Below are 22,055 nucleotides of genomic sequence, written 5' to 3' on the forward strand. Positions count from 1 at the left end.
CCTGCAGGCTTTGAGCCCACCCTCCCACCAAAAGTCCCCCTGGCCCTTTTGCAGAAGAGTTCTTGCCGCAGGAATTCAAAAGGCTCAGTACTGGGAATTCCCAGTTGGTCCAGTGGTTAGGACTCCAAGCTTCCACTGCAGGGGGCCTGGGTTGGGTTCGATCCCTGGCCGGGGAACTAAGATCCCGAAAGCCTCTAGCATCAGTCCTTTCATCTCTCTGGGCCTTTGTTTCCTCACTTATAAAAGAGAAATAGTAATAGTACCTGTCTTAGAAGGTTGAGGGAGGATTGAGCACGGCAAAGGGAAAAGCAGCCTGAGACTACCAGGAGCTGGCCTGGCACACACAGCTCAGCTGTTCTGTTTTTGGATGTAAACAATCTCCCAAAGCACCAACATCAAATAAGGACACTCTAGGACCATGATGGATCCAGACAAAAGCAAGACCTCTTCATCATCATATCCAAATCCAGATAAGAACAAGATTGTCCAGACCACAAATGGGGCTACATTTTCCCTTTTGGGTGACTATGATTCACTGCCCCACCTTCCTCCCACCTTCTAGATAAGAATTACCAAGATGCCCAATCATAGCATTACCCTCACTTCCTGACAGTATCCAGTTCAGAGCAAAATCCTGCTTTCATGCACCCTCTCCCAAATCACCTAACACAACCCAGCTCTTACAACAAGTTCATTGAACACCCTCTCACTTAGATGCCTGGATCCCCAAGATGTTGGGGATCTCCCTTGTTGCAATGAGTCAGTGAACCCAGTGTGTTCCTGAATTTCAAGTGTGTTGCTGGTGGGCTTTGTTAGGACAGTGCACTTCACATGTTCACTCTCTGGCCCCTTTGTCCCACTTTCTTCTTTGTAGCCCCGATCACCGCCTGATACGTTCCATATTTATTCTTCTATTTTCTTTTTCCTCCTTCTGGAAAGTTCTATGACAGCAGGAACCTTGTTTTATTCAGACTGTACCTTGAAAACTACATCAGTTCTGTCACATAGTGGAGATTCAATAAATATCAGTTGGATGAAAGAATGAATACAGACCCCAGCACGCTGCCTGGCAAGTAGCAAGCATTCCATCAGTGGCAGCTACTCTCATTATTATTATGTTAGGAATGAGTCTGATATTAAGGTGGACATCATGAGGAAGAATCCAAAGCCAGATTGCTGCACATGAAGCCTTAGTAAATGGAGACAGTGATCTTCATGAGCCACAGTTTTTTTTTTGGTGGGGAGGGCGGTGGAGGGGAAAGGAGTTAACCTGTTTCCTTTAATTTCGTGGCTGTAGAGCCAGCCTGGAAACATCATCCCAGTACATTCATCTGCCTGTAAGCTGCTCCCACAAGCAGAATGAAACTCTGAGTGAGTTGAGCTAATTATCTGGTGAAGTGAGGTCTACATTGACCCCTAAATCAAGCAGTCTTGTTTTTGTCCAGATTCATAGAATTGCAGATCATTGACTGGTTGCCTGAATGATCTGAATTACCAGGGAATAAATCTCCCTTTGAAGAATTTCATTTTTGTTTTTTGGGTTTTTTTGGCCGCACTGCGCGGCTTGCAGGATCTTAGTTCCCTGACCAGGGATTGAACCCAGGCCCACGGCAGTGAAAGTGGCGAGTCCTAAGCACTGGACCACCAGGGAATTCCCTAAGAATTCCATTTTTAAATCATATTTAAAAAAATTTTTTTTTAATTTATTTATTTTATTTTTGGCTGTGTTGGGTCTTCGTTGCTGTGTGCAGGCTTTTCTCTAGTTGCGGCAAGGGGGAGCTACTCTTTGTTGCGGTGCACGGGCTTCTCATTGGGGTGGCTTCTCTTGCTGTGGAGCATGGGCTCTAGGCGTGCAGGCTTCAGTAGTTGTGGCACTTGGGCCCAGTAGTTGTAGCTCAGGGGCTCTAGAGTACAGGCTCGGTACCTGTGAAGCACGGGCTTAGTTGCTCCGCAGCACGTGGGATCTTCTCAGACCAGGGCTGGAACCCTTATCCCTGCATTGGCAGGCAGATTCTTAGCCACTGCGCCACCAGGGAAGCCCAGGAATTCCATTTTTGCATGAGCTAAGTGTCCTCATCCTTTCTTCACTTGCTTTTTGTTTCTGTCTCTTGGGTCTGAGCCCAGGTTTTCCCCATGTGTGATGTGCCGGACCCTGTTTACAATGGCACTTTGGAATCGTGACAGAGCGGTGTTCTTTATGGATCCTCTGATGTTTTCACCAAATTGTGTAAGCAGGAGGAATTCTGACTAGAGGCCTGGGTGGGTCCCATGAGCAGCACATTTTGGGCCTGTGCTTAATAAAGCATCAGAACAGTGATACACGTTCTCGAGGATGTGGAGTGAGATCCTTTACTCTATAGGATTGTTTTCTTTTGGGGACAGTCATCTGAGCTTGCATTTTCTCCACAGGGTCTTGGAACCAATCTGTCGAGCTGGCCCATCTCTTGGGCAATAGAGACTCTCACTTGTGTTAAGGGACTGACTTGTCAGCAATTTTTAAAATGGAGAAAGTCAGCACTTGCAGATGGCATGGAGAGATTTGCTTCAGGAAATGAAAAATTGCAAGGAATACATTTAGTGTGGACAAGCTAGCTGCCTATGAGAAGTCATTTGGCAATACCTTCATGGATTTAAATGTCAGTTCATATGTGTTTTAGTGCCCTTAAAGGCAGTGAAGTGTGTGTGTGTGTGTCCTGAGAGAGAGGAAAAACTGCAGCGGAGCTATAATTTTTCAGTCTAATACATGAGTTGTTTATTGGTGTTAATTGTAATTGATATTTCGACCCTTTTTTTTCTGATTTTAAAGAAAGCCCACTTTTTTTTATTGTATCATTTTTTTTACATCTTTATTGGAGTTTAATTGCTTTACAATGTTGTGTTAGTTTCTGCTTTATAACAAAGTGAATCAGCTATATGTATACATATATCCACATATCCCCTCCCTCTTTCGTCTCCCTCCCACCCTCCCTATCCCACCCCTCTAGGTGGTCACAAAGCACCAAGCAAGAAAGCCCACTTTTTGTTTTTTTAAATAAAAAACTTTCTTTCATGGTGGTAAGTCTCCTTCAGAAGCTGCAAAAAGTTACAGATCTGAGCCATCTTTGGTGGCATAGGGTAACATCTTTTCTGTCTTGTGGATAATCTGTCAGCTGGTGTTTTTCAGAATGAGTGGGCCTGTCACATTTCTAAATCGTGTCTGTCCTTTTTCCAGATGAGTAAAGTTGAATATATTGTTATGTCAGACTTTAAATGCTACCTAACATCAGTTCTTTGTGGTTTTTCAGGCAAAGATCTGGGGAGTGTTGGATTTGACAATAGACTCATTGTCTGAGTTTAGAAAGGTGTCATCTCTAAACCTGCTGTTAGGATAATTATGTTGCAAACTTGGCTGGTCTTCTGAGAGTTAATATTAGTAAATATCACCATGGTGACTACTGTCCATCAATTAATGTTCTTTAGTTGACTTTAATTTAGTGTTCTGCTCTTGTGCTGACTTTTGTATTATCAAAGTAATTGTTTCTTCCTTTAATGGATGGCTACTGCATGTATCAATACTTCGCTAAACTTAGGAGACTGATGATGTTAGAACTAACTTTTGATTACATGGCTGACTGTGGCTGCTTTTAGAGACTTCCAGAATGTGCTAGGAGCTCTTAATGGATCTAGCAAGCTTACCATGTTGTTTTCACCAGCAGAAATATTTATATCTGATAATTGGGCCCTAGAGTAAAATTTTAGGCCTGTATTACTGAGCTTATCTATTTCTAGTGATCACATTTCCTGATAAGATGCTAGTGCCCCTCTTCCCTTAGGGCTATTTAGACTCCTGAAATCTTGCAAAAAAAGTTTTAATTATGAGAATTTCCAACTTGAAGAAATATCAGTGTTAATTTCTTCTTCTGCCAGCATGTGCTCCCTTGGAGAGGTTGGAATGTGCTGTGTGGTGTTGACTGGGCCCTGGGAGAAGCAAACAGGAGCCAGAGAGGTGATGATGTGTAGACACCAAAGGCATGTCACAGGCCGGTCATGTGAAAGGTCCTGGGAAAACTTTGTCCCCACTGATTTTTTCAGTCATTCTTTGTATTACGCTATCTTTTGCTGTTGAAATGTAAATTGATTTTAGGCATTGGCACTTCCATGTGAATTGGTTTCTAAGATCATTTCCGTCCTCATGGCCAGTTGGAAATGGAAACTTGGAGGGAGAAGGCCAGAGGAAGTATGAAGGATGAAGTAAGAAGTCGACAAAGATAAATAAGCTCTACCACTTTTCTTAGGGGGAGCCGCTTGCTGTTTGGTCCGTACTCTGCTTCCATCTGCTGTTCAGAGATGATCATTGATCAAGATCACATTTAAATTGTTGTGCCCTTGAAGGAGAGGAGGCTGTTAATGGCTCAGAAAAGGAAAGATTCCTTTTGAAGCTCTGAGACTGTCCAGATGTGATCTGGCTGCTTATGTAGATGTAGATTGTCTGGATTCAAAGCAGGGTACTTTGGTGTGGCTGGAAAAAGGGATGATGGATGCAGATGGACCAAGAGTCATTAAAGTACCATGTAAATTAATCTCTAACACACTTTCAGTTAGAGGGCAATTGAAGACGTGTCCCAGAAGGAATGTGACCCAGAGCAGTGAATTTAGATAAACCTGTAGATAGAGAAACGGAGATGTGGGGTGAGGGCAAGGTCAGATGTGTGCACTGGGGCTGTGGCGTCGAAGTGGGTCATTTAGTGGGGTCTTTGCCTTGATGGCCACCCAGTGCCTGTCAGCTGAGGGTACCGAGGCTCACTGATTTGTTCAAATCATACGTGGTATATGGTGTTCATTTCTGGGCATTCTTTGTTAAAAGAGGCGTCAATGAAATAGGGATTATCTAGAACTTTACAGTACACAAGAATCGCCCTGGGGTCTCATAGAGATGCAGTTCTGTTCCGTGGATCTGGGGTAGCCTGAGACCTCCAACAAGCTCACAAGTGATGCTGGTGCTGCTGGTTCAAGAGCCATACTTAGCGTAGGGAGGAGCGAGAAGGGGATGATGGGTCAGGAGACCTGATCCTATAAGGATAAGCTTGAGGATTCTCGGATGTGAACTTCGAGAAGCAGCATTGGTACCACCTGGGAGCCTGTTAGAGAAACCAGAAGCACCCTGGGGGGAATCCTGGTACTTGTTTCCCATCTTTGGAAGTGGTGTGTCCTTCCCAGAGGGCAGATTTAGAAAAAAGGGGTGGAGGTGGAATTCTGGATCAACGTGGGGTGAACCTCCTCACAAGTTAATCTGACTATGATCTGGATGGTCTGCCATGTGAAGCTATGGGATCTTTTCCATCTTGAGATTTCAACCAGTGGTGAACGACAGTCTGGTGGGAAGATGTTGTAGACAAGTTTCCTGTTTGGGTGGAGACTTTGATGGTTTCAGAAGTTCCACACAATGTAAATTGGTGCAGCCACTATGGAGAACCGTATGGAGGTTCCTTAAAAAACTAAAAATAGAGCTACCATATGATCCAGCAATCCCACTCCTGGGTGTAGATCCAGAAAAGATGAATTCTCTAATTTGAAAAGATACATGCACCCCAATGTTCATAGCAGCACTATTTACAGTAGCCAAGAAGCAACCTAAATGTCCATTGACGGATGGATAAAGAAGATGTGGTACATATATAAAATGGAATATTACTCAGCCATAAAAAAGACTGAAATAATGCCATTTGCAGCAACATGGACAGACCTAGAGATGATCATGCTAAGTGAAGAAATTCAGACAGAGAAAGACAAATATCATATGATATCACTTACGTGCAGAATCAAAAATATGATACAAATGGACTTATTTATAAAACAGAAACAGACTCACAGACTTAGAAAACAAACTTATGGTTACCAAAGGGGAAAGGGTTGGGGGAGGGATAAATTAGGAGTTTGGGATTAACAGATGCACACTACTATATATAAAGTAGACAACCAACAAGGTCCTACACAAGGAACTATATGCAATATCTTGCAATGAACTATAGTGGAAAAGAATATGAAAAAGAATATATATATTCTGAATATATATATTCAGAATCTAACACAACATTGTCAATCAACTATACTTAAATTAAAAAAAAAAAAAAAGTTGCACAAATACCAGAAGGAAGAGTTATTACAGGAGGATGTCAGTCATTTGAATTCAAGATTAAGATAAGAACTGTTCTGAAGCCAAGAATGTGAGGTGCCTGTTGGAAAACAAAAAACAAAATTCACACTGTCAGTGTGTGACCCTAAATGTAGTTAAGCTGCTCATGTAGGCGAAGTAAATGAGAAGTCTCAAGTCACACTGACAGCTCTGAAAAATGTCACATAAATCCCGGGACTTCCCTGGTGGTGCAGTGGTTAGGACTCCACACTCCCAATGCAGGGGGCCCGGGTTCGATCCCTGCTTGGGGAGCTCGATCCCACATGCAGGCCGCAACTAAGAGTTTGCATGCCACAACTAAGGAGCCCACCTGCCGCAACTAAGGAGCACACATGATGCAACTAAGGAGCCCGCCTGTTGCAACTAAGACCTGGTGCAACCAAGTAAACAAAATAAATTAAAAGATAAAATAAATTTTTAAAAATGTTACATAACTCCCGACAGCAGAGGCTGGAGACAGAAGAATTAAAAACACAGAACATTCTCACTTTCCGGAAGGAACAAATGACTCTGTGGATCCTAACCACCCTCGGGTTCTGCTACGGGTCTCATCATCCTGAGACTCAAAGAGAAAAGCTATGGAGACAAGAAGCAGCGTAATATTATTTTAGGAAGGCCATAAAATAATTTTTAAAAACAGATTTGGTATTTGAAAATGTATCCATCAGCATCTGGACATTTAACATAATACATTTTCAAAATAGATAAAAGACCAAGTCTCCATCATGTTTCATCTGCTCCTGACTCAGTGGAGCCGGGTTTTGGAATCGGGGGTTGGGGGGATGGGGGGGTTTGAGGAAGGAAATGCTAGTCATTTTGCATAGGGATTCATAGTTTATTTTGGTGTATTCAATCAGCCAAATGCTTTTAATGCTGATCATTTGGTTGGGAATATTTACAAATATTTGTGAGGGACAGATTTTTTCAGCAGTCACCCAGCAAATGGGACTCATGTAGGTGGTCCATCTGGAAACTTAAGGCAGCACACATTTTTTTTGTCCTTGCCTTCCAAAGTAGATTTTCTAGTGTAAATTATTCTAATAATTACCTCTCCAGTCTCCTTTAGGGCTGTGTCTGTCTCGATACACAGACCAAAGCAGAAGTGTGTTTTAGTTCTACATCTGTGATTTCCATTAGGTTAGGTTAATTATGGAGATATTGATTAGATTGCCCAGCAGTGACTTGGGCTCAGTGGTTAAGACACATTCTGCTTACAGAGATGTAAACTCTCTGGCAGGAACCAAAGCAGGTTTGGAGCACTTACCCTTGGCTGAGGACATCGGGGAGTGGCTGCCCGCCCCGCATTTTCGGGTGTGGGTCTGATGCAGCACAGGGAGAACCGGAGCCCTGCCTAATGCCCTCCAGCCCCCCAAGTGCTGGTCGGTGCATTGGGAACCTTGGCCCCCGTTCCAGTCAGGATGCAAGGGCGTGCACCTGCAGACAGGTTGATAATTTCTCCTATAGCCCTGGTGGCTCCAGTGAGTCTCACTTGGATGAGATCACCCAGGCTAATCCCAGTGAGTTTCCCATAGCGCTGAAATTAACCACTCAGCTCACCTTGGCCTGAGCCATCAGCTTCTACCATGAGATGCGGGCCCGGTAAAGCAGGGGAGGAGGATGGAGCCTTGACAGCAGAGGATGGACCAGGGCCGTGCCTGGGAAGGAGGCCCTCAGTTTGGATGAGGAGATCCTAAAAGGGGAGGAGGAAGATAGCAAGGCTGACCTTCTTTATCAATACTTCCTATTTCGCGTGAAGTCAGTCCTGCTCTGCAGAGGTGAACTATTGTGGAGGGTAAAATTATGATATTAATTCATTTAATCTTGAAACCCAGACAGCCCAGCAGATGCTCTGGAGGTCTTGGCCACCCGGCAGAAATGCTCCCAGGGACAAGGCCATCTCTCCCCAAAGAGGGACCACTCCTGGGCCCAGCACAGCCTGAGGGATTTACTGCAAAAGCCCTTTTGGTAACAACATGGTAAAACTCAGGGTCGAGAATGGCTGGCTGTGCCCCCTGATGGTGGAGGTTTGCCTCTGTTCCACCTGCTTCCGATTCTTTGGGGGCCTTTGGATGAGACCTCCTTAGCCTCCTGCAACAGAAATAACCCTTTGCTGGAAGATTCGGCATCATACACCAGTTACAAGCACAGACTCTAAAGCCCAAGTGTCAGGGTTCAAACTCCAGCTCACCATTTACTATGTAACTGTGCCTCCATTTCCTTATCTGTAAAATGGGAATGTGCATGGCCTTACAGGACTGCAATGACGAATAAATGAATTAATATTTTGTAAGATGTTATAAACAGCGCCTGGCATCAAAGAAGCACGACAGAGGTGTTTGCTAGGTAAACCATATAATTTTAGCCTCCACTGCTTATTTGTCTACTTTTTCATTCCAATTCCCACTTCTTTTTCCTTTCTTTTTTTCCTCTGCTCCGACTTTGCATTACCCACAGGCATTTTCTAGTTCTCATTAAAGCTAGTCTGTGCTCAAAAATATCATTGATCCTTGTTCTAACTCAGTGCTGCCCAGTGGAGCCTTCTGTACTGATGGAAATGTTGTAGATTTGCACGGTCCAATATAATAGCCCTTAGCCATGGATGGTTATTGAACACTTGAAATGTGGCTAGCGCATCTGAGAAACTGAATTTTTAATTTAATTAGATTTTAATTCAATTAATTTAAAATAAATAGCCATCTGTGGCAATATGGTGCTACCATATTGGACAGCAGAGAAAATCTAACTCATTGGTTCTTTAGTGAGCACGTGTCACTGAGATCAAGTTGGATTTGTCAGTGTTGGGTTAATCTATAAGCTCCTGTGTTTTATTGTTTGCTTATCCTGAACTTGCATGTTTGTTGTCCTATTAGTTTTCCTTCTTTGTTCTCATCACAGTTTTGGTGGTTTGGGGATTTTGATTTCTTACAGGTTCAGCGAAATGAGGACAAATCTACCACCTTGAAACTGGCTGATTTTGGTCTTGCAAAGCATGTGGTGAGACCTATATTTACTGTGTGTGGGACTCCGACTTATGTAGCTCCTGAAATTCTTTCTGAGAAAGGTAAGGGTTACACGTTGCTCTGTGGGACTCCAGCTCACTTACTAACCAAGGTTTAACTTTTAATATTTAAATTTTACATTTTTCAACATGGAGCAGTCAAAAGTCTCAGAGAGTTGGCACTAAGCTTGTACTTGGATGTTAATGGAAATATTTGAAATAGGTCTTCTTGACCAAAGCATGAGAACTTTTTCCTCACCAGGGCTGCCCTTATTACAGAGAAGGGATTGTGGTATATGTGTGTGTGTGTGTGTGTGTGTGCGTGCGTGTGCACGCATGCATGCACGTGTGTTGGCAGGACAGTGAGATGGAAGATGGTGGAGAATTGGGTGGGGAACGCAAGCAAGCAAGGCCATTTGGCCACTCACCCAAGGTTACCTCTAATGGAGACAATTGGAACAGTTCTTATGGTAATTGGCTTAAAAATTCCTTTACCAACCTTGCGTTTAAAGGAAAAGGAGGTCCCGTTTCAAACCCAATGAATAATATTTATTACAGGCCTGTATATTGTATGAGGGTCCAATGGACTATTTTAGTGACACACTCTGTAAAGGATATACAAGGAAATCATTATTATTATTATTATTATTATTATTATTATTATATGGCTCCAAGTATGTGAATGCCTATTTAGCCATCCTTGCACTCCAGGAGAAATCAGTTTAGCCACCCTATGATGGCTAAAGATGGGAAGGCTCTGGATGGGTTGTAGGGTTGGGGGTAGGGAGGAGGGAGAGATTTTGTCCCAGCAGCAGAAGCATCAAGGAAGCCAACATGCAGAGACTAGACTATGCATGGAGGTTGGGTGGTAGAGACATTGAGAAGACCAGCCTCAGTGGAGCAGAGGGAATTGCAGTTGGATGGGTAGGTTGAGTCTGGATTCCCCACAAGTGAGTTTGGACTCGGTGTGACCAGCATAGTAGCTGTGGTAACGTGGTGACAGTGGGACAAGAGAGTACTGAGCGACTATAATAGACATTTTAATGGAGGCACTACTGAGCTGGATAAGAGAGGAATGAAAGCAAATAGTCTACGTGAACTCTGGGAAGTCAGATGGTAGGGCTCGCACCAACTAACACGGGGTGTTGGAAAGGTAAGCTCTTTTGGGAGATGGGGATGGGGTGAGTTAAACTTTGAACACACTGACTCTGTAGAGATATTAAGGTGGATACACAGAGTTGTCTGGTTGGCTGAACGTGTGCTTTTGAGACCCCTCGATACAGAGATGGCAGCCAAAGTGGTGAGATAATGTGTCTCTGCCTCTACTGCACAGGTTATGGGCTGGAGGTGGACATGTGGGCTGCGGGCGTTATCCTCTACATCCTCCTGTGCGGCTTCCCCCCATTCCGCAGCCCAGAGAGGGACCAGGATGAGCTCTTTAACATCATCCAGCTGGGCCACTTCGAGTTCCTGGCTCCTTACTGGGACAACATCTCTGACGGTGAGAACTGAGGCTTCCCAGGCAGGAGGGAAGGGGATGGAGAGCTGGAGCCCCTCCGGGGATCAGGTCAGATGTGTAAAACGCCACCCAGAGAACCCACTCTGGTACCTGGGCTGTCAGCATCTTGTGCTTCATCCTTTATTTCCTGCTAGATTGGTGTAGATTTCCATAGCATTCCGAACAAGACTTGCTTTGAGATATAAAGAAAGATTCTCACCACCAGTTGTAGTCACCAAATACTTTTCCTGAAGCCAATTAAAGAGCCTCAGAACTGAAAAATAAACTGAAAAATATCAGAAATGTGTAATCCTCATTTGGAAAGATCAAAGCCATCTCATAGGGAACTCCCTGGCGGTCCAGTGGTTAGGACTTGGCGCTCTCTCTGCCGAGGGCCCAGGTTCAATCCCCGGTCGGGGAACTAAGATCCCACAAGGCATGAAGTGCGGCCAAAAAAAAAAAAGAAAAGCCATCTGCCATCTCACATACAGAAGTGTTTGGGAATTGGACAGACTGGAGATGCTTATTTTACCTGTGAATAATCAGGGTCCTATGGGGGCATACTTGGGGCACAGGGGCTCTGGAAGGTCAAGGGAGAAGGTCTCAGGTACTTTTTAGTGAAGCAGAAGCATGTGTGGTCCTCCTCCTTTTTGGCCCTTCCAAGTGGAATTTTCCCCTTTGTTTCTACTGATTTGTATGTACTACCCACTGCCCTTGTAAAATTGAGAACTAGATCATTGGGGGTTTTGAGTCTTTGAGTCTTTAGCTGAAAAAGTAGAATAGGAGTGATAACTTTTCCCCAGTTTCCCCTAAACACATCATCTAAGATAAGTTATTCATCTTCCCTTGTCCTCAGCTCTGGCTCCTAATCTGGGGTTGGGGCTTGCGGGAAGGGAAGAGCTTCATTTTTTTCCACTTAAATAAGGTGGGCAGAGGGTAGCTTGCTGCCCGTAGAGTAAGGGTCTTGAGCTGATCAAGGCAGTGGCAATTTGGGAATTGAAGGACTAAAAATCATTTTAGAAAGTTCTATGCAACACTGTTCTTAGATTTGGTTATGGTGGCCCCTGCCCTGAGTCCCATGCCTTAGAGGGCCTGCTCTGGTTACATCTCTCCCCAGAAGTGAGGACACTCTGGGGACAAAAGGCTGTGCCCCCCGCCAGAGCCCAGGCTCCCCCTTCTAGACCACTTAACCGGGACCCCAGAATTTCCTGCACAAATGGCCCAAGCCCACTTCCAAGGCTTATGAGACCTCTTTTCCCAGCCCCTCCCCACAGTGCCCTAGGGTGCCAAGGAGCAGCTGTTTGGGGGGCGTAGTGGGAGCACAGATATTGGTGGGGTGTCCAACTGTCCACACACAGGCATGTGAGACTGAGAATTCCGTTTAAACCTGGGCTTCTACCCCCTGAGTCCTCCGAGCACCTTGAAGGAGTGATGCTGGGATGGATGGGGAAGGGGTACATTGTGGGCGGAATTTGCCCATTTTGAACGGGGTGAGGTAGGAGAAATCCTGTGGTCTCCGTGCTCAAGAGGTGGCTGGACAGTGGCCATACAAGCGGGGCAATTGGTGGGTGAACAGCTGACCTTGAACAAGAGGCATCCCCCAATAAAGGTAAATAAACATGGGTATCTTTTTCCCCAGGCATTCTTTTTTTTTTTAAATATATACATTCATGCCTTTATTACATCAGGTTTTTTTTTTTTTTTTTTGGCCGTGTTGCACAGCTTGCAGGGACCTTGGTTCCCGGACCAGGGATTGAACCCGTGTCCCCCTGCAGTGGAAACACGGAGTCCTAACCACTGGGCCGCCAGGGAATTCCCTCCCATGTATTCTTGAGTAATTGGTTAAGAGGCTCAGGGAGCCGGCCTGGGAGAGCCAGCGAGCCAGGGAGAAATCTCTTCTCCTCCCCGTCTGCCACCTGACCCACCAGTTGTCACCACATCTCTCTAGAATCAGTCATGGTCTTGGACAAAAAATGAAATTCATTTTGAATTTGCACTATTTACTATTTACTTTGCCCATGTTTTTCAGTTTTGTCAATCTGGAGGTATATTTATCAGTTTAGGAAGGAAGATTGGACATATTTTATTTAACAACTTGATAGTTTGATTTACAAGTTTTAAATACGTAGACGTATGCTATGTGGCCTCCATGTGTCCTCTTGGGCTGGGCGGCGCCATGGGTGTTAGTTGCAGGCCTGACCTCCTGACTCTCCTGACTCTATGTCTAACATGGTAGCCCTTAGCTGCATGTGGCTATTTGAATGTAACTGTAAATTAATTAAAAGTAAATGCAATAAGAATTCAGTTCAGGGAATTCCCTGGTGGTCCAGTGGATAGGACTCTGTGCTCTCACTTCCCAGGACCCGGGTTCAATCCCTGGTCAGGGGACTAAGATCCCGCAAGCCGCTCGGTGTGGCCAAAAAAAAAAAAAAAAAAAAAAAAAATTTCAGTTCGTCAGTTGCACCAGCCATATTTCAAATGCTCAGTAGTCCCAAGTGGGTAGCGCAGATATGGAAAGTTTCCATCGTGGCAGAAAGTTCTCTGATCCAGCCATGGTGCTAACAGGAAAGTTTGTGTCCTTATTTCCTGTATGGGGAAGGAAAACTCCAAACCACCTGCATACATCTCATTTTTCCATCTTTCTCTCATTCCAACAGCTGCCAAAGATCTGGTGAGCCGGTTGCTGGTGGTAGACCCCAAAAAGCGCTACACGGCCCACCAGGTCCTTCAGCATCCCTGGATTGAAACTGCTGGAAAGACCAAAAGGGCAAAGCTACAAAAGGAGGGGCCCCCCAGCAGCGAGAACCACTTCCGGAGCCAGCACTCGAGGGCTGCAGAGCAGGCGTCATAGTCACGGCCTCAGCATTCACTCAGCCCTCGGTTCTGCTCGGGGACAGAGAAAAGGATAGATGTCAAGGAGAAAAACAGTGAAAAAGCCTTCCTCCCATAACTGGAGAATCAAGGGAAGGAGAGAAGACACTCAGTATATTTTAAAGCTTATTTTAAAAAACAAACTTGAGTCAATGTTAAATGTTGTAACATATTTTTAGATTTGAAGACTTTAATACATTTTTTGGGGGGTGAGGGGGAGACTTGTTCTCAGTGAGGAATTTTTGGTAATAATGATGTGTTTTGCTTCCTCCTTGTAATCAAGTTCATAGTATACTACATGAGTGGTGCTTACCAGGGTCTAAACTCCCCCTGTGAGATTAATAAGCTGAATCGTGGTCCTTCTGTGTTAATAAAATGTGCTCTGGATGACTGAAGTAACTGTATTCTGATTACTTCTTAATGCTGGTGATGAGAGCCAGGGAGTTATAGTTCAGACATGCCTCCCGAAACCACTGTGACTATGTATAAATGTGCTGATGGACCCTTGATGAACTGGCCAGGTCTGTTTAGGATGTGCTGGTCTTGGTCTCTAGCATTTTAGCCTTACTGAAAATCAGATTTGGTGCAGCCTGAAATGGAAAGAAGAAATCATTGGGGGCTTCCCTGGTGGCACAGTGGTTGAGAATCTGCCTGCCAATGCAGGGGACACGGGTTCGAGCCCTGGTCTGGGAAGATCCCACATGCCGCGGAGCAACTGGGCCCGTGAGCCACAACTACTGAGCCTGCACGTCTGGAGCTTGTGCTCCGCAACAAGAGAGGCCGCGACAGTGAGAGGCCCGCGCACCGGAATGAAGAGTGGCCCCCACTTGCCACAACTAGAGGAAGCCCTCGCACAGAAACGAAGACCCAACACAGCCAAAAATAAATAAATAAATAAATAAATAAATAAATTTTTTAAAATTAAAAAAAAAAAAAGAAACCATTGGGAATTCCCTGGCGGTCCAGTGGTTAAGATGCCACGCTTCCACTGCTGGGGGCACGGGTTCGCCTTCTGGTCAGGGAACTAAGATCCTGCATGCTGCTCAGCATGGCCAAAAAAAAAAGAAATCATTGATTTATTCCCACCCCTTCAGGACCCATTTAGACTGCGTTTCAGCCGATGATCCCTGAGTCTGAGTCCCGTCTACGTGAAGTTAGGCACTCAGGTGTGACTGTGTTAACATTTTCAGATCACGAGGGAGCCATCTAGTGCATTACTATGTCAGAAACGCAGTTGATGTGTTACACCCGGGCTGGAAGGAGCTCAGAATGTTCAGGCATGTTCCTATCTGCAGGGCAGACTGGAGGGCATAGGACATGTTGGTTATTTCACTCTGGACTTCTGTACCAACAGATGACCCTGGTGTACGTATGAGCTGATAGCAAAACATCATCCTGGTATTTCCCAGCTTGACCTTTCTAGGTTATATGTAACCTGGTCAATAGGACACAGAATCAGCCCCAAAGTGCAGGTTTCTCACCCCTCCCATCCCTTCCCTCACAGTGTAGGTGTCACCTCAGTGGAGGAAGTGCATCCGACAGGAAACAGGAACAGCACGAGAGTTTAGTATAAGGAATTGCTGGAACAGGTGTTGGAAAATGCAGAAAGCACACAGGAAGTAATTCAGAGATGGTAACTCCTAGATGAGGAGCCAAGGGAAGAGACTGGGGCAATTGGAATATAGAAGCTTGGAGGAGAAACCCTTGCAGCACATTCTGACTGTGCCACCCAGATCCCCCCTCAAGGCTGAAGGGAATGAGCTGTGGGGTGATGCTGGCTGATAGCCCTCAGCGGTCACCAGGGACAGGAACTGCCCTTAGCTGGCAGGAGTCACCTCACCCAGGATCACACGCCCCTCCTGGGAATAGGCTGCACCCAATGATGGGTCTATATAGGGCTCGGCCAGACAACACTGAAGGGCCATCCAGCTTCACAGCTCCCTGTGGGGGTTGGCTGAGCCCTTTGCCCAGTCCTGCTGCTTTCCCTTCTCTTCCAGACGTGATGGCCCTGAGATCACTCCGTAATGAAACTTCTGCATGCTAATCTCCATCTCAGAGTTGGCTTCCCAGGGAACAGAGCCTGGGACACCCCCTAGGAACTTAGAACGACTGCAAAGAGGTACCAGCTGGTGCTTTGATCTCAGGGGTCCGAAGAGGGGCCCCATGGAGCTGGGACCCAGACACCTGAGGAGGGGGTGCTATCTGCAGGCAGTACAGTAGGACTCATTCTGGAAATGGGGAAAGAGGCCGGAAGCTGGAACCAATTGCTACTGGAACATCTTTTGATAGTGTCACCAAAGGCACTAAATCCAAAAGAGAATTTTCAGACCTCATAGGGCATCATTTGATTCTACTGACCTCTCTTTGAATCATTTCTCCAGTTGGCTTCCATAAGTCATGCATTTTCTTGGTTTTCCCCCTACATCTCTTTTTACACCTTTGGGTCTTCTGAGTAGGTTTAGTCTTCCACTTGTTAAAAGTTGTAGCTCCATTATTAGTCACTAGGGAAATGCAAGTCAAACCCACAATGAAATAGTAGTACACAGCTATTAGAATGGCTAAAATTAATTGGCTAAAGTAAAAAGATTGACACTGCCCTGTATTGGTGAGGATTTGGAGCAACTCTTGTATATTGCTGTTGGGGATGTAAAAATGGTATTCCTTTTTTGGAGAACAATTTGGTAGTTCCTTCAAAAGTTAAACATACACCTACCATATAATCCAGCTATTCCACTCTTAGGTATTTACAAGAGAAATTAGAGCATATGTCCACACACACACACACTGTACACAAATATTCACAGGCGCTCTATTTGTAGTAGCCTCAAAGTGGAAACAAACTGAATGTCCCTAAATTGGTGAGTGTATAAAAAAATTGTGGTAGGTCCATCCAATGAATACTCTTCAGCAATAAAAAGGAATGACCTGCTGATACATGCAACAGAATGGACAAAACTCAAAATAATTAGGCTAAGTGAAAGTGTAATTGGGAAGAACCTTTGTATCCTATTACAAGGTAATCAGGAAAGGGATGTTGCCTGTAAGTTTAAATTATACATAATGGCCCATCTCTGGGAACCCTGCCTCCCAGGTAATGAGTGTTAAGCTAAAATACCCTTGTTTAACTCGCAGAAAACATCCTGACCAGGCCCACCTGTGAATGACCGCAGGGAGGAAGAAATTAACACATCCCCTCCGGAGGCTGACGGGAACCAGGAAATGTTTAACTTTACTCCCTCCCCTTTTAGTATAAAAGAAGCTTGAATTCTAACTCAGGCGAGATGGTTTTTGGGGGTATGAGTCTGCTCTCTTCTTGGTCTGCTGGCTTTCCTAATACAGGCACTATTCCTTGCCCCAATAACTCGTCTCTCGATTTATTGGCCTGTCGTGCAGCGAGCAGTACAAGCTTGGACTCAGTAACAAATTTTGGCAAGCCAGCCAGCCAGGAGCCTTTCTACTCGTGGCCAGCTGGCCCTGGTGGGGAAATTTTCAGGTAAGGCCCTAGCAGCTACTGGGACCACTTGTCCTGAGGATTTTCCCTTCACAGTTCTCCGAAGCATTACCGGCTGCCCCAGCTCTTGTCAGCTGGGGCAAGGAATCCACATTTGGTAGCTGATGGGCTTGATACAGCAGGGTAAGTCATGCTGGTGTATACAGCCAGGAACTTTATTTCCTCTCCGTTTGGAGCTTTTTCTCCAGAAGAAGCCAATTTGTTCATGTACCTTGTTGGAGAGAGGAAAGAGTTATTGGACTTTTACCCAATTTGTGAACTTGTTCGTTTGTTTCTTTGGATGCTAGCATTTGTATGTGCCGTTTGTGTTTTATTTGTCTTGAAAAACAAGGAATGTTTCAACTATCCCTAAAGAAAGTCCTCTGAGGCGCTTTTTGGATAAGTGATCTGATTACAGCTATGAACCCATGGGTGAGAGGAAGATGGTACTTTATACCATTGTAACCATAGTACCTGTTAGGATCTCCACAAGGGATTTAGGCAGGGTTACCTTGGGACCCTATGTACCATGTACCCTTGCTGTATTAATTACGTCATTCATGGTCTCCTGTGTCATTGGCATATGTAAAACCCAAGACCAAACTTGAGGGTTCATTTAGGATTTTGTTTGTCCTTCGGGTTTTTTGTTTCATTTTGTTTGGTACTGTGTCTCCATTTACAGCCAAATCAGCTTTGTGATATTTTAAACTTCTACTGATGTCAAATGGAGGAAAGAAACAGACAAAAAAACCAAAAACCTGTCTGTTCTTGTCCAAGAATGGGACATTCCCAGGAAGAAGAGAAAGGTTCTACTTGGTTCCTAAAGTCACCAAATGCTACAAATAGAAATAGAAGTATCTTTTCCATAAATATTAGTAAAAAGGGTTTAACCATCTGAACAGGTGACCTTGATTTGTCCCATCTGCCAGAAACCCTGTTTGAATCCAACCTCTTTTGTAACTGGTGGGTTTTACGTTGCTGCACCTGATTCATGGCTGACATTTTGGAATGGGAATTGAGAGGTACCTGTGTCTGAGTTTGTATGTGAGTTATAGATGTGTGACATTGCCGAAATTGATTTTTGGGGGGCTCTATTTGATTGGCTTGAAGGAAATTATGTGCTTATATTCATACTCAAACATGGAAGGGATGGACCAGAATGACTTTTGGGTTCACGTGATATAGGAAATATTCAGTATTGCTTTAATATCTGGAGTTAAAGTTAGCTGAAACTTGTTGGTTTAATACAGATGTGTCTTTAGAGTTATCAACATTAAGTATCATACTTTCATTGTACCTAAGTTTACTAGAAATCAAATAAGACCTTTATTATTCCTGTTAAAAAGTTTGTCAGCAAGAAAAATAACAATATGAAAATATTTTTTAAAAACATTTATTTATTTTGGCTGCACTGGGTCTTAGTTGCAGCATGTGGGATCTTCATTGCAGGATGTTTAGTTGTGACATACAGATTTCTTAGTTGCAGCATGCATGTGGGATCTAGTCCCCTGACCAAGGATCCAACCCGGGCCCCCTGCGTTGGGAGCACGGAGTCTTACCCTCTGGACCACCAGGGAAGTCCCATGACAAAGACTTTAAGTAAATAAAATAGAGGTAAATGAGGTAAGAGTTTTAGGTAAACTCTATAGGAATAATTATGTTTTGGGAATGTCTATCTAAAATAGTCTCTCTAGATTTTCGTAACTTTAAACTAAGCTAAATGAAGAGAATTCATCGACTATCTGGGTCATTTCAAATAGGATAAAATATTGGAACATTACTTGCTGGACAGGTCTAAGTTTACCTACCTTTGCCTTCTCAGGAGAGGAAGACTAAAGCATAAGCTTGTTAGTCAAGAAATGCAGGTATGATAAACAGTTTACGATTGCTTGCTTCTTGATTTTCACTAGAGATTAAGGTTTTAAGGTTAAGAATTATGAGGGAAACATTTCAGTATGCAAAAATGTAGGATGTCTGTTTTCAGCAAAGAGCATGAGGAATGAAAATGCATTTTGTTAAAGGGAAAAACGTGGTTTTGTCCTAGAGCTGGTTGTTTCTGAATGGAAAAGAAAGTGAGGGGCAGATTAATATGGACACAGAAAATTGTGGAAGGTTTGTGGAGGAGGAACACCGAAAGAGTCTTGTGCATGGTTGGGATTGGCTAAGATGAGATTGAACTTAATTAAGAAAATGAATTTTAAAGGTAAAGTACAGAACCTGAATTTGGTTCTCTAAGAAGACAAAGTTTTCTTGAAATATTGAACTGTGTTTGGTAATTAAGTTTCTTTAAATGATCTGTATTTGTCATTGATCTTTTATCACTGGTTAAAGCTTTTTGATATTTCTGACAAACTTCCCAAAGATCAAACTCTAAATGAAGTTCATTTGACCTCTAGCTAATATTGAGGCTTTTCAAAGGGTCCCTGGAAGCCCTCAAATTATTTGTGTTCTCTCCATCTCAGAAATAGTAAACTAATTAGGCTTATTTGGTATGTTGAATTACATGGGAAGCATTGTCAAATAAATGGTGGTAAAATTTCTTAGATTGTATCACATGGGTAAATGTTATTAATATACACATTTTAGAAATTATATGGAACTCCTAAAATTCTTGCATATCTTGGTAAATGATATCAGTCATAATTTTAGTAATTATCTTAAATTGTTGTGTCACAGCAGTAATCAAGTACAATTACAGTGTAATGCCAGTGGGTTGATGCCAAAGCAAAAAGGCGTCCTTTTTTTTGACAACATTTCTAGTTTTTTCTTTTTTAATTAATTAATTAATTTATTTATTTATTTTTGACTGTGTTGGGTCTTTGCTGCCTCACCAAGGCTTTCTCCACTTGCAGTGAGCAGGGGCTACTCTTTGGTGTGGTGCGCAGGCTTCTCATTGCAGTGGCTTCTCTTGTTGTGGAGCACAGGCTCTAAGCATGTGGGCTTCAGTAGCTGTGGCATGTGGGCTCAGTAGTTGTGGCTCGTGGGCTCTAGGGTGCAGGCTCAGTAGCTGTGGCACACAGGCTTAGTTGCTCCACGGCATGTGGGAATCTTCCCGGACTAGGGCTTGAACCCACGTCCCTTGTATTGGCAGGCGGATTCTTAACCACTGCGCCACCAGGGAAGTCCCTCTAGTTTTTTTTTTTTTAATGGACTCTAATTTCTTTATAAATCTAGATTATGGAACAATGATTGTTGTTAACAATATTAATTCCAAAAGGCATCCTTTTAACGGTCAGAGATGATCAATTGCTATTTATGGTTTTACAGTGGCTTTTGAATGACTATAGCTATTTTGAAGAAGAAGGGAAGAAAGACGAAATCTTTTATGTGCAAGCATTTGTACTATTATCAGAGAAAATAAGAAAAGGAAGGGAATGAGAGTGAGATTTTGTTGCTTCAAACCTTCACTCCTCCAGCTGAGCTAGCTGTCCCAGCTGCTCTGGCCGCCATACCAATATATCTACCCCTTCATCACCTTCTGTTCCTATTCAGCCCCAATTCCTGACACTGGGGCTCAGGACTGTCCCTGCTTATACGGATCAATTAGAAAATCCTGTGTTAGTTTCTGGGGCACAGGGACTTGGTCTGGTATTGCCAACTAAGACCAGACAGGGCACCCAACTTGGGCCAGGAGCCACTCCCAGGGCAGGGAAATTTCCCTTCCCCCATTAACTCACAGGGAACCTAAATGCAAATGATCAGCCAGCTGGGTTTCTCAGACTTGTTTAATTTGAAAGATCATGACCCTCCTTATAGGGAGGATCCTCTACACCTGAAGCCCACTTGGCAGCACCCAAATCTGAACCAAATTGGGACCCCAATGAGGGAGGAATGCCCTTATTAGAGCATGACTTATGAGTGCATCTTGGCCGGGCTTTGAAAAGGGGAACCAAAGCAAGAGTCTGAACAAAATTCAAGAAATTCAGCAAAAAACCAAATGAAGACCCCTCTGAATTTTTGCAAAGGATTTATCGGGCCTACAGACATCAACCTAATGCAGATCCCAAGGCCCCTGAAAATATTACAGAGGTTAAATTTGACCTTTTGGGGGCAAAGTGCCTCAGATATCAGGAGAAAGTTGCAAAATTTAGATGGTGCATTTGGAATGAAGCCCTCTCAATTGGTAGATGTTGCTTTTAAAGTGTTCAACAGAGAACAACAACAGAAGAAAGAAGATGCAAAACAAAAACACCAATTTTCTGGCAGCAGCATTGGATTCCCGGAAGGTGAGTAACTCAAAGAGAGGTAAGTCCCCGTTGGGGAAGGAACAATGAATGCACTTACTGTAAGGAGGAAGAACATTGGAAAACAGATTGCCCTAAAACAGCAGAACAATAAAATACGAGAGCCTCTCATATGGTAGAAAGAGAAGAACACTCTGAATGAAGAGGCCCAGGGGCTCCCTTGGACTTGAGGTGACTAATTCCTCACAGGAGCCCCAGGTGAAATTGTCAGTGGGAATGAGCTGATTAACTTTCTGATAGACCTCACCCTGAAGTTTTTCACCAGAACAGCCTGACCTCAGAGTCCCACCAGAACACTCTTGAAGCCTACAGATGGCACCCATGAAAACCCCAGGAAAGGAGACAGAGCTCTTTCCCCCAAGGTCTGCAAAAACGTGTTAGTTTCATGTGTACAGCAAAGTGATTCAGTTATACATATATATATTTTTTCATGTTCTTTTCCATTATAGGTTATTACAAGATATTGAATATAGTCCCCTGTGCTATACAGTAGGACCTCATTGTTTATCTATTTTATATATAGTAGTTTGTATCTGTTTATCCCAAACTCCTAATTTATCCCTCCTTCCCCCTTCCCCTTTGGTAACCATGTCTGTAAGTCTGCTTCTGTTTTGTAAATTAGTTCATTTGTATCAACTTTTAGATTCCACTTATGAGTAGTATCATATGATATTTGTCTTTCCCTTTCTGACTTACTTCACTTAGTATGATCATCTCTAGTTCCATCCATGTTGCCGCAAATGGCATTATTTCGTTCTTCATTATGGCTGAGTAATAGTCCA

The 22,055-nt window shown here is 43.8% G+C and overlaps 1 protein-coding gene across 1 annotated transcript in view; it reads left to right on the forward strand.

Moving 5' to 3' along the window:
• DCLK3 (doublecortin like kinase 3) overlaps positions 1-13,519 on the forward strand; it is a 31,261-nt gene extending 17,742 nt beyond the window's left edge. Inside the window, exons 3-5 of the mRNA XM_059940581.1 lie at positions 9,101-9,233; positions 10,504-10,671; positions 13,326-13,519. Coding sequence (XP_059796564.1) covers positions 9,101-9,233; positions 10,504-10,671; positions 13,326-13,519 — 495 coding nt within the window. The remainder of the gene's footprint in view (positions 1-9,100; positions 9,234-10,503; positions 10,672-13,325) is intronic.
• The last annotated feature ends 8,536 nt before the right edge of the window (positions 13,520-22,055 follow it).

This window comes from Balaenoptera ricei, chromosome 11, assembly GCF_028023285.1.
Source record: "Balaenoptera ricei isolate mBalRic1 chromosome 11, mBalRic1.hap2, whole genome shotgun sequence".
NCBI lineage: Eukaryota > Metazoa > Chordata > Mammalia > Artiodactyla > Balaenopteridae > Balaenoptera > Balaenoptera ricei.